This window comes from Solea senegalensis, linkage group LG5 (assembly GCF_019176455.1).
Source record: "Solea senegalensis isolate Sse05_10M linkage group LG5, IFAPA_SoseM_1, whole genome shotgun sequence".
In the NCBI taxonomy this organism is placed as follows: Eukaryota; Metazoa; Chordata; class Actinopteri; order Pleuronectiformes; family Soleidae; genus Solea; species Solea senegalensis.
In genome coordinates, this window is record NC_058025.1 from 20,582,990 (window position 1) to 20,596,554 (window position 13,565).

General features: G+C 41.5%; 1 protein-coding gene across 1 annotated transcript in view; it reads right to left on the reverse strand.

Moving 5' to 3' along the window:
* Positions 1-13,565, reverse strand: part of si:dkey-215k6.1 (transmembrane protein 132D) — a 252,999-nt gene that overhangs the window by 78,913 nt on the left and 160,521 nt on the right. Inside the window, exon 5 of the mRNA XM_044027111.1 lies at positions 207-402. Coding sequence (XP_043883046.1) covers positions 207-402 — 196 coding nt within the window. The remainder of the gene's footprint in view (positions 1-206; positions 403-13,565) is intronic.

Genomic DNA, 13,565 nt, shown 5'->3' on the forward strand with positions numbered 1-13,565 from the left:
GGCTGCTTGTTATTTCTGCGAGTGTGAAACCTGCTGAGTCTGTGTGACCATGAGGCTTGTAGCAACAGGTGGGGGGTAAACAAGCTGACCTTTCCAGCTTTGATCACCCTGAAGGAAGTGGGTGGGCTGTATACTCATACCCAGCAGTGCACATTTCATTATGTCAGATCTCTGTATCTGTGCTCATCTATCAAGTCCTCTCTTACCTCAGCCAGGGGCACGATGCCCTGTATGTCAGCATTGCTGATGTAGAGATGTGAGACTTTCTCTGGCTGCCTGGAAGTCATCTGTGTATCCGCCGCATACTCGATGTTCCAGTGTAGAGTCTGAGTCGGCACCAGGTTGATCACGTTGTCCACCTCAAAGTCTAGCTGCATCACTTCGTACGAAGGAATCTCCAGTCTAAAAAAATAAAAGGGACATGGAGAGATTAATTGTGATTTTGATTCTGATCATTTTCTAATTATGAATGATCAGGTTTAGGGATAAAAGGCTAGTAAAAGATCAAGGGTCAAAAACACCAGGATGCTGTCAGATACACTACAGTGGGCACAATCTTTATTAATGTCACAGTGTCCTACAATGTGCAAGTGAAGATATTCATTTCCTGTGCATATTGTTAAGTTACATTTTCTGCATTTTCCTTCAGAATAGTCATTTTATTTATTTATTTATTTATTTTTAATTTATTTATTTTTCATAAAAATAGACTTTCACATCCTGGATACACCACAATAGTCAGTAGTGGTCTATAATTGATGTCATTGTGATACATTGTTTTATTTTTCAAATGGATCACTTTACGTACAAAAACACAAATCTAAAATGCACGAGCAGCATCTCTAGATCTTTTAGACTCAGTTAAAAACATTTTTTTACCTCTCTACTCAATTTCCGATTCCTACACACGGATCATCATTTTGACAATTGGGATTACTGCAGCACATTTTGCCCTTACAACTCCGCAGACTGTCGTTACCACCTGCTCTGCCTGTCTGTCTGACTGTCAGTCATCCTGATTCTGCTGCTTCTGTGAGTCACATCCCATCATTTAGCACCACAGACAACCTTTGCATCTTCTTGAGAAGGTTGTGTCGCTGTTCAAGCTGCTGGAGTGATGGGAACTCCAGCACTTTAGAGCCAGATCATTTGACTGAACTCAACATTTGTACATTATTCCACATATTCTTGAATACATGTTCTTGAAATAATAATTGTATTAATATTTTGGGGACTTACTTTCTGTCCTCGACAATGTGAAAGGTCCAAACAACATCAGTAAAACAAACACACACGTCTGAGAAAGAAGGACGGTAAGCAGTAGTGAATTGAATTTTGAAATCACATTTTACAGTTCAGGTTTACAGATGCACGTCACACACACACACACACACACACAGGTTTATAGGGGTTAAAGGTCATGACAAAGCCAATTGCTGAGAGTCTGTGATACGTGCATGTGGCAGGTATGTGTCAAGGCAGAAATAGGCTTAAGGACAGAGAACTGATGGATGTCAGCTCCCCTTGACCTCTTCCACATCCCTCTATCATACTCACTTGTCTTTCTTCTCTCTGTTCTCAACCGTCTGTTTTTTTGTAAATACTAAGACTCACAGGACCAGTACATTGACTTATATTCTTAAAATCAGTGCCAAGCTCTTTTAAAAGAGGCTAATGAACCAATAGATTTCTCCCCAGCTGTACTTGACAGCTCAAAATTCAGAGCAATCATCGAAGGCCATTATGCTCCTGAAATGCCCCCATCCTCTCTGTAACTCCGCCTTAGCACGTTTTTGCTTTATTTAATCCATTACTCTCCATTAGTGAGCAGTGGCAAGCTGCTCTTTTCTGTTGGCACAGAGTGACAGAGGGGGGAGGAAGAAAAGTACATCCAATTCTTAAATTACATTTTGAAATGACCAACTGAAGTCAACTAAAACCTGAAATTATACACAGCAAAGTGACTAACACTGGATCTGAGCCCACTGAGAATTTACTCACAGGAAGCAGGACTTCATCAGGCTGTAGGTGTTCAGCCCAATGAGAACAAGTCATACATCCTGGATATGAATACAGCTGCAACTAACAATTACATATGTACTAGTCTATTCTATTCTAGTGTGTTGATTATTTTGTTGATTCACTGTTTTAACCATAAAATGCATAAAAAGGTGAGAAATGTTGATTGGTGTTGCTGTACACAACCAAAAGAGGGATTGCATTAAGACGCATTTATTTTAAATAACTGATATATATATACATGTATATATAATAACAGTCAGTATTATCAGCAGCTGAGTTGCACGGATAAACGTCAGGGGTAGAGAGGGTCATCTTCAAACTGGAAGGTCAGGCTTTCGATCCCTGGCCCCTCTAGTCTACATGGGGACGTGTCGCTGGGTAAGACACTTAACCCCAAGTTGCTCCTGACTGTGTGAATGGGTGTGACTGACGTGTGATAGAAAAAGCGTCGAGTGTAGATATATTGCATGAAAGTGTGAGGGAATGTAACTGCGGTGTAAAGCAACCTTGAGTGGTCAACATGACTAGAGAGGTGTTATATAAATATAGAGCCTTTAACCTCTACTGTATGTAAATATAGACCATATTTAAGTGCAGCTGTGGAACATACTATACTATTTATTCATCTGAAACTGAAAAGAATATACATATATTTGTGTGTGTGTGTGTGTATATATATGTATATATATATATATATATATATAGATTCCTTTCTGCCTCTTTGTTTAGATTAGAGTTCACCATGAGGATAAGCATCACTATTTGTGTGCCTTTGTCTATGTTGCTCTGTCCATACACATCAGAACAATGTGCTGTGCGCCGCTGTATCAGTAGCATCGTTTTTTTTCTTCCAGGGAGAATCTAAAATACAGCAGAGACACGCAGAGACACAATGCCCTGTCAGTCTCACACTCTGTTCCTGTCTCTCTCACACCACATGTGCACACAGGCAACGCATCCAGCAAAACACTCCTCTCTGTGTTTCACACACACACACACACACACACGCACGCACACACACGCTCACAGAACCACCCTGAAAATGTTGCGCGTGTGTTTGGGTGCAGTGTAATCACTGGAGCTGAAAAAGCAATGTGTCTGCAGTGACAGGTTCACTCAGGTGTTAGCTTCGTCCCAACCACAAGGCACCAAAACAATATTACACTGTCCTCTGGTGCATACGCACACATACCGGCACACACACACACACACACACACAGGAATATTGTTCTCCGACCTGCCAAACAAAACTGATGCACAAGTCCACACTTTTCTTGAATCTCCTTTTTAGACCTCAACGCAGTGCTGATCTGCGGCTTTTAACCCTGTTGATGGAGTGATGCAGGTTTACAGTGTTAGTTTGTGTGGGTTAAAAATCTTTCTGACCAGGATTTAATGTAAATTAACATGAAAGATTCACCAGGAAGACTCTGTGCAACTGGAGGGTCACAGGTTCAAATCCCGGTGACTGGGGTCCCCATGAGCAAGGCACACAATTATAAATCGCTCCCTGGGTTACCCACTGCTCCTGCAACCGGATAGTGTGTTTATTACTGGTGAGTAAAAAGAATGGAATTAATGCAGAGGTCAAATTCACGATTACTATTTGCTGTGTGTGTGCGTGTGCAAAAACCGAACTTCCACTTTAATTCACATAAACATATATGCAGTGGGTTGTGGGTAAATGGAAAAAGAAAAAAGAAAAAGACATCGACCCGATGGAAGCACAAGGACACACACAAGCTCACTCTCACCCTCATTCTCAGTATACTATTAAGTTCACTGCAGATAAGCCACACACACTAACACATCAGATTACATCGCAAAATAATCAGTGACCTGTCTCACTTCCTCCCACTGGAGTTGGAATTTGAATCTCCATCAGGTTGGTATCAATAATATTTGAAATAAATCTAAATCTGAAGTTAGTTTACCAATCAATTTGTCTCCAAAACTTTTGTTTTCAGGCATGTTCAGTAACAAGAGAAAGAATCTCTTCCTTGAGGTCATCCTCACGTTTACAAGAACAGAAATTAGATTTAAAATCAAACACACAGACACACACACAAATAGCAAGTGTAGTAAGGACACGTTGTCTTATCAAAGAGCACTGTAGAAAAGTGTCAGTCTCAGGGGAAATTCAAAGGACAAGAGAGAACAAACACACAGACAGCCACAAAAGACATGCACTGTTGGCAAGACAGGAGGTAACTTCCCCTGGGAGAAAACAAGGCAGCAAAAGAAAGGATGGAAAAGGGACGAGAATGAGAGGGAACAATTTTTCTCTTTTTGCTCGGAGGAAGTTGTCACTTACAGCATTTCCTGTCAGCAAGCACACAGCCACTGGCTGACAGCAGGTGTGCGTGTGTGTGTGTGTGTGTGTGTGTGTGGTTGGGGGATGGGGGTTACCAGAGATGGATAGTAGAGAAAGACTGGTATTAACGTCACGGAAAATGGTATTACAAAAAACGTCTCGCCTTTTTCTTCTCGCACACATACACGCACTTCTACCTACTCTGTCTTTTTAACCTGGTTTAGCCTGTGAGTGGCTGTCAGATCTGGGTTTCCATCGGTTACCAGAGCCTACATAGAGCCTACTTAACCCAATATTAAAAATAAAAGAGAAAAAAGGGAGAGAGAAGTTCAGTTACGCTTTACTTCCACTTGCTTTTGATACCAATACATCTGTGTGAAATTGGGTCAAATGTCATATTTGAATATTTCATGATCAAAAATCAATAAATAAGATCACAATGGTAAGAAAGCAGGATTGCACTACACATTTGAAAAGGTAGTAGCACACTTCCAAAGTGTTTCTTGTATTTGTTACCTCTTTAGGACCTTTTCTGGCTTATACATTGACCTTGTCAAGTCCTCAAGGAGACTAAGACCTGATCCTAATGAGGCAGAACCTCATTCTTGGTAAAGTTTGAGGGGTTATGGTTAGGCCTATATTAATGATGGTTAAGGTTAACTCTTACTTTAGGCTGCCCTAAGAAGAATAGCTGCTCAAACCTCTGTGTGTGTGTGCAGGTGCACACGTGTTGTGTGTGTGCAACAAGCTGTCGAGAATACAGTCGGGTTGTCACTGAAAGGACATGCGGGACTCTGGGGGAATACGTTTGCACAAACAAAGGACACACAGGCTGACGTTTTAAGCACATTCATACACAGCACTACTCGTGCAAACGTGCATGTGACAAAGCATCTCACACTCTCAAGGTGAGACGATGGAACAGATCAATAGCTCTGAGATCAACACCCTGACACTGACATGGTGGTCCTGGCTGTTACCCCACACACTCTTCTGAGGGAGGTGGAAATGCTGACAACAGTGTTCCTGTCTTTTTGATTATTATGCAACTTACTTACTAAAATCATACTCAGTTGGTGGTGTTTGTGTAAAACATCTGTATTATAGTATATATTAACAACAAAACAAAAAATAGAAATTCCATGAGGTAACATAACTTTTTTTTCGGTTTGCATTTGGCTATATAGCAGACTTCATCATCATCTAACCGCTTTATCCTCCACCAGAGGGTCGCTGTGGGGTGCTGTGCCAATCTCAGCTACATCGGGCGATAGGCGGGGTACACCCAGGACAGTTCGCCAGTCCATCGCAGGGCCACACACAGATAGAGACAAACAACCATTCACTCTCACACTCACTCCTACGGTCAATTTAGAGTGTCCAATTTACCTAATCCCCACATTGCATGTTTTTGGACTGTGGGAGGAAGCTGGAGAACCCGGGGAGAACCCACGCACACACGGGGAGAACATGCAAACTCCATGCAGAAAGACCCTTGTTCCAACCGGGGCTTGAACCCGGGTCTTCTCGCTGCAAGGCGAGAGTGCTAACCACTACACCATCATGTGGCCCATGCTCAGACTTGTAAAAGTAAAAATGTTTACATTATGGTGTCATCACCAGGATGTTAAATAGCAAAGTTTTCGAACTCTCTTTTTCCTAATGTTAGGTGTTTGCAGCACTGACAGTTGTTCTAATGACGGAACATGTGCACACAGTTTATAGAGCCCCCACTATAAATATACAGTATATATGTATATACATATACATATATACTGTATGCATATATATATATATATATATATATATATATATATATATATATATATATATATATATATATATATATATATATATATATATATATATATATATATATATTCATTCATGCATTGTGCATACACAGTACTACATGTGAGTATACTGACTGAAGTATCTGACATGAGTCACTGTACAGTATGTGTCTTGCTCCTATTTTCACTCCCTCCCCCCATCTTTTGTTGTTGGATGTTGTGCAGTGTGCCGGCACACAATGTTCCTCTCTGTCTCCCTCTTGCTCTCTCTCTCTCACACACACACACACACACACACATACAGAGAGAGACAGCGAGAGAGCGAGAGAGTGGCAGCTATGGCATGGTGGTAAGTAATGGGCAGTTTATTTGGCAGAGTGTTTGTCTGATTGCATAGAGGCTCCTCTCTGACACGCACAGTCCCACATCAAGCACTTACGAACACACACACACACACGTGCGAACGTACACACACTTGCATTGACCTACATCTCTTATTCTTGTTCGTTCTTTCTTTCTATACCTACCCCCTACCTCCACAACAAAATAGTTGTTTCTCTCCGTCTAACCCACACTCGTGCACACAGAGACGTGTACACATTCTATTACACACACTGTCTCCTTTTATTATTTCGATAGTGGCACACACACTCCTTCTCTCCATCAGAGAAACAAGGGGGCAACCTCATACCCCCCACCTGGATCTACATGGATATGCAACATGCGCATGCTTTTAAGAGAGGCTCACAACTGTGAGTCTCCACCTGTGTGTGTGTGTGTGTGTGTTTGTGTGTATCCATGCTTAAACAGTCTCCCCCCGCTGTCATGTTTGAAGTTTTTCTCTCATTTAATGCTTTTCTTGGGGGGCAGCAGGAAGATTTAGGGATGATGGGACAGAGGATCATTCAGCTAAGCCAGAGGAACCTCAAGATGGTAGACTGTTATCTGTAATTACTCACACCTCGAGCAGTTTGGGCTGATTTGATAATGACTCCATTCCATTCACTCACATTATTAGGTTTCAAATAAACCTTGTATGTCTGTTTGTTTTTCACTGTGGTTGCATGAGGTACTGACAGTATGGCGATGGTGGAGATGGCGACGCACGCAGTTGCAGCAGCTTGGTGCTTTCTATGGCTGTTTGTGGACGAACAATGAGTGTTACCAGTGCTTCCTGGCATTTTTCCCAATGTCGAATCCCTCTCCAATAAAATGGATGAACTGAGGCTTCAGGTTGCAACAAACAACATGGGCAAGGACAGCTGCATACTGGTAATCACAGAAACCTAGCTTCATTCATTAAAGGTGACATAGAATGCTTGTATCACACATATATGTTAGTTATGGAGGTCTACTTACATATATGAACTTGTTTTCATGATTAAAAACCTCCTAATCGCTGCAAACAAGCCGATCAAAATATCTCCTCACTGACGCTCTCGTCAGCCGCACTGTTTCAGACCAAAACCACACCCCTAGAATGTGGACTGTGTTGTGATTGGCCAGCCAACGAGAGCTTTCCCACTGTCCAGTGATTGGCCAGGTACCGGGAAGTGACGTAATAGATAGGCCAGCTCTCAGATACACAGCTCCCCCTCTGGCACGGTGGATGCTCTGCATCTCAGCAGCTACAACGAGAGTAGTTCTTCTTCTTCTGCGGTTGAATGTACGCAACCGGATGTGCCCGGACTAGTGCCCGCACCAGGAGGCGCTACGGTGGTGAGAGGAGTGGTGAGGATTTTTGATGACGACATCAAATTAAGGAAGTGCCGATCCGCTTCGCAGAGCCCAGGAAAACAATACAACACTATTTTCTCAGCAGTGGCTGAACTGTTTGTTCTGAAACTCTAGGGTTTCATAAACGAGGTAATGACACAGATACACACACAAACGCAGCGTTCATTGGAGCTTCCGGTCTATGTGGGCTTTAATGCCAGGCGTGGTTATCCACCTGGACAGCAACAACAGCGGGGAGGCTGTGGCAGCTGGTGAAGTCCAACACTTAGCTACAGCTACAGGACCAACCTCAGAGCTGCTGAAAGTGATGCTTCACTGGCAGAGGAGCTGAACCTCTTCTTTGCCCATTTGGAGGTGAAGTCACCAAAGGCAGCCATGCAAGACGCAGTGCCCCACAGCAACTCCCTCCTCACGGTGGAAGAGCATGAGGTGAGGCGCACACTGCAGAAAGGCAGCTGGACTGTATGGACATGTACTGAGGGACTGTGTGGACCAGGGGGGTGGGGTCTTTACAGACTGGTGTAGTAATTGTACAGACTTCCACACTCCACCTGCCAGAGGTCAGAATGGGACCCCATATCTCATAAGGCCCTCAGCCTCAGCACTGGCTCCCCACAGGGCTGTAACCCAACTCACCAAAGCAACATTATTGTCAAATTTTCTGAATCTGCCTACAAGAACAAGGTGGAGCAGCTGGCTCATAAACACAGCAAAAACAGGAGCTAATTGTGGACTTCAGGAAAAAGGCTAATTATATCCAGCCACTACTCATCATTGGGGACTGTGAGGAGTCCACATCATGGAGGGCCTTACCTGGGGCTTGAATGCTGCTGAGCTGGTGAAGAAGGACCAGCAGAGACTTTACTATCTGTGAATTGTCAGGAAGAAATATATCCCCCCAAAAACTGCCGGTGTCCTTCTATCACTGTTCGATAGAGAGCATCCTGGCCCACTGTCTCTGTGTGTGGTTTTCTAGCTGCACAGTGGCACAGAGGAAAGCGCTCCAGGGGATTATCAAGGTCGCCCAGAAAATTGTCGGGTGCCCGTTCCCCTCTCTGAAAGAACTTCACAGTTTCCGCTGCCTCAGAAAAGCCCAAAACATTTTGCAGGACTCATCACACCCCGGTCATAATCTGTTTGAACTCCTGCCATCAGGCAGACGATACAGATCTTTGAAAACACGGACGGACTAAAGAACATTTTTTACCCCACGGCCATTAATATATTAAATCATAATTCACACAAACAGTTGTGATACCTGTCTGGAGGGACTGTGCAATATTGCAGTAATATTGAATGTCGATGTCTGTCTTTGTATGTGTTTTATTTCTACCTTTTTCAAATAGAGCCTATTTTTTACTTGTTATATTTAAATCTGTGATCAGCCACAAGAAAACCAGCAACAAGTCGGGTAAACAAAGAAAAGTTGAAATTTCGAAGAAGCCACTCAAAACTTATGTTCGATCAGATGATCAGACAGACTGATCCATCCACACTTATTTGATATTAGATATATGTGTCTATCTTTGATTCTTCTAATTCTTAAATATATTACTTTCTTGTTTTAAATTTTTATGAATCTATCTATCTGTCTGTCTGTCCGTCTGTCTGTCTACCATCTAACTCACAGTTGATCCGCTGCTGCTTCTCAGTTCAATTGTGCCATTTTGTGACTTCCGTGTTTGACAAACTCGGTTTGAATTTACCTGAGTGACACAAACATAAGGGCAGCTAAAGGCAGGAGTAGACCAGCAGCTCTTGTGTCCTTGAGCTAAAATAGTTTTTTGTTTCTTTGTCAATGGACTCTGTTCAGGGGAAGTGAGCAATTTAAAAAGTGACACTATCATTTCCTGTCAGAAAAGACTGTCGAAAAGCGGCAAACATATTGCTGATAGCGTCCACTTAATTTGACATAGAGACAAATGAGACAAAGCAGAGAAGAGATTGTATGGAGAGAGGTAAAAATCAACAAAGGGTTACAGAAAGAGACAAAAGGAATGACACACAATATGAGAGGTGAAGTATAAGCAGAGGAATATTTTACTCCTCAGCACGGTTCCCAGCATTAGAGTACATTAGGACAGTTCTATTTTGTCTAATTGCTGCAAAATAACGTAATATGAATTTACATCTTGATGAGATTCAGATGATGTGCCATTAACAAGTGAATTTCCTGTGTTATTTTGCAAATATCTCTGAAGATCTCATTAACTTTGACACATGTCCTCCCACTCAATTACCTCATAAGCTCTTTTTCTATAAGCAACGTTACACAAAAACGCTCCATAAAATGGTGGAAAAAAGTCATGACGCCAGAGGGGTGAAAGGTCACCATAGTTTTACTGAAATATTCAAGAACAAAGAAGAACAACATAAAAAGTACATTTTGGAAGAATCACAATCTTAAAAAAAAGAAACTGGAACGCTTTATCTGACTTAATGACTTATACTACTCCAAAATTAAATATTGGACATGTGTTATGGACACCACCAAGAGTCCTGCACTGGGTCAGGTACACACAAAAAGGCTAGGTGTAATAGGTGAAACAATATAAATAATAAATCCACAGGTTTAAGCATGGGTGGAAAATAATTAAATGCAGGGGGGCAGCGGGTGGTAACAAATATATTTGCTTTTCATAACAACAACATCAAGCCAAAATAACTTTTATTTTGAAAGTCAGATGCTGCCGGCATCAACTGGTAATTGAGAATGTTCTTTTAACTTTTTCACTATATGTCTTTTGATCTCTTAGAGGCTGTGTTTTGTGAGCGCACATGGCGTGTACCATTATTATTCTATTGTTTTGTCAGTATGAGAGCCTGTGTGTTTTTAATCACAGTTGGGATATGTTATGTGCTATTTTTTGACAAGCATTATTCTGGACCAATAACACCAACTTTGCTTTCCTGTCCCTAAACCTCAATGAACTAATGCTGCTTCCATCTAGAGTAATAATGTTTTCCCTTTGAGCTGATAATTCCATTGCTCTCCTGTCATTATGTCTAATCACCAGTTGGCCATGTGGCAAAAAGTGAGGAAGAGGAGCTTTCTAAACAAAGAGAAAGCATTTCTTTGTGTTAGATGTTGCTGGTGAAGAAATGAAATCTCTGAGAGGTTTCAAGGGAGGATTTAAAATGTTCAAGGGAAGTTTTATGGGGGTACATACATAGTCAGTGTGATACATCCAGGTTACAGTCCCTTTGTAAACCACTACTTTACATCACAGAACGCCGTTGCCTTCTTTAGTATATTTAGTTTTTTATATTCTCAATATTTTCCGTCATTGACCGTTTTTTTTTAAACGGTGACGGAAAAATCTGAGGGCCATCCGTCATTTTGACAGATTGCAATTCACACCCCTGACCACTGGGTGGTGAAGAGCATATTACAGTAAGTAGAAAGTAGAAAAAGAAGAGAACTGTCACGGCAGTTGAGAGTCAGTAGTTTCTTTAAAAAGCCCAAAAACTATTGATAAAAGAGGTGAAAAAAGAGGGATAGATGCAGATGAAGATTAAGGACAAACTCAGCCCTTGGCCTCAGCGGAGCGAGGAAGCGGCAGTAAGGAGGTTAGGCGGGAGTTCTCCAGGCTGAGGAGGGAGGATAGAAAAATGTTGTGCGACAAAAGAAAGATTGCCATCGGACAATCTGAGCATAATTTCTGACCCGGACACCGTACTCAGTGCTGACAGCGTGTTAAAGAGCTATGGACAGGAGGCTTTGGGGCGCGGGATTTCCTACCACGCGCAACTACGTGCAAGCAGGCACGTGATTTAAGTCCATGTGGACCAAGAGGAAGGTGTGAGACAGGTGAACTGTTCATATTCCACTGCAATATGAACAATGCAATTGAATATGTCATTATTATCATTTAAAGTGACCGGTAAAAATTGATTATGACAGGATTTTGACAGACAAAATGACAGACAACGAAAAAGTCTAGCGCAACCTCTGCTCAGTATATACTATATATATACATACTCAACACTTGTGTACTCTCAGCTAAAATGTCTTGAAATAGTTTGTCATTAGATTGTGGTACAGAGGGAGCAGTTTTCAAAATGATGCACGTTTAATTGTCCTTTTAGAATAAACTGGAAGGGCAAACCAGTGAACATATCTCGGGCTAGCTTACACCTGAAATAAATGGATATTTGAGGATTTTTGAAGTGTGTTTGTATAAGGTAATGACACTTTAGCCATCAAGGACTGCACTGAGCAAACCCTTTTTTTCTATGGAACCCACATAAAACAGGCAAACTCACTCACCGTGAAAACATAAATGCCAGTGGGGACAAAAGGAAAAACACATTTCAGCCACTTCACTGAGTAAAATCCATGCCAGCTTAAATCTATGACACACCCCTTCATAGTATTTTTGCTGCTTTACAAAGAAACACAAAATTCCGTTTCCTGTTGGAAAAGGCTGTCTTATTGCGAGACAAAGATTTTAAAATGCACACATGAAACTTTTAAAAGTGAGCCTTTTAAAAGTGCCTCAAATCTATTTGTGTGCCCTTGTGTGTCTGATGGAAGTCATGTTTACACTGACAGTGAGTGAGCTCTGACTTATAGTGCCTCATTCAAACACAGTTCAAAAACCCAAACTATTCATTAAAGCTGGCATAAATTAACCTTTTAGGGTTTCAGCCGATGAGTTTTCTCTTTTTCTCAGCACGCTGCCATGTTTTGCCAGGCATGTGACCTGGATATCTGTGCGGCAAAGTGAGTGCACCAAGCATAATCACCTGTTTGGAACACACTGACTTCTTCTAAAGAAGCGACGAAAGTTATTTCAAAAAAAAGAACCATGCCGTAAACCATGTACAGCTTGAAAACATCTGGAGCAAAAGCAGAATGACAGCTATCAACTCTTACATATTTTAAAGTAAAGAAAAAACCCCACACATAACACTATCCCCAAACTCCATCCTGACACGATAACCTCTTTCATTCGTTGTTGCTCTCTCGCACACACAGACCAACACACACTCTAACCTTTCCTCAGTGTCAGTAATCAGATATTGATTTAATGCAGCACTAGCTATCACATCCATCTCTGCTTTTCTCCACCTTCTCTGATATTTCGGTGCTTTTATGATATTTGTCTGGGGAGGCAAAGACACGCCTTTTGAGATATGGGCTACGTGGCCCTGTCGGGACAAAAATGAGATTTTTCTCTTTAATTTATTTGAGCTAAAACCATTTCTCTTGCAAGAAAAAAAAAATGCTATGGACTATCTGTGGCAAGGTGAACAAGGCTATAGACCATTGTACCTCCAGAATATTATTATAGTATTTCTTATTGAGAGTATTATGTTTTGATTTGATACCAAAAACATTTCCCACATATATTCTTAATATTCATGTTCATAACAAAAACCTGACCCTGATCTTTGATCTTAGGCCACCTATATCTATTAAATCCCTTTTTTTGTATTCCGAGTGAACATTTAAGTACCACAATTTTGTGGTACAAGCTCAAACACATTAGTTCATGTGGTCACAGTGGCCTTGACCTTTAAAGGTAAAGTATGCAGCATTTTCCTAAAAAGAACGCGTCTATTAATTCAAAGTAATCCCTGGTCTTCTCTCTGTTTAGCTCTGGGTCAGGACATTTCTGGGCAGCAATGCTGGTTGACAATCAAATTACAGCTGGGCAGTTTAAATGCCGCGCGGACAAAAGCAGTTCAAAAAA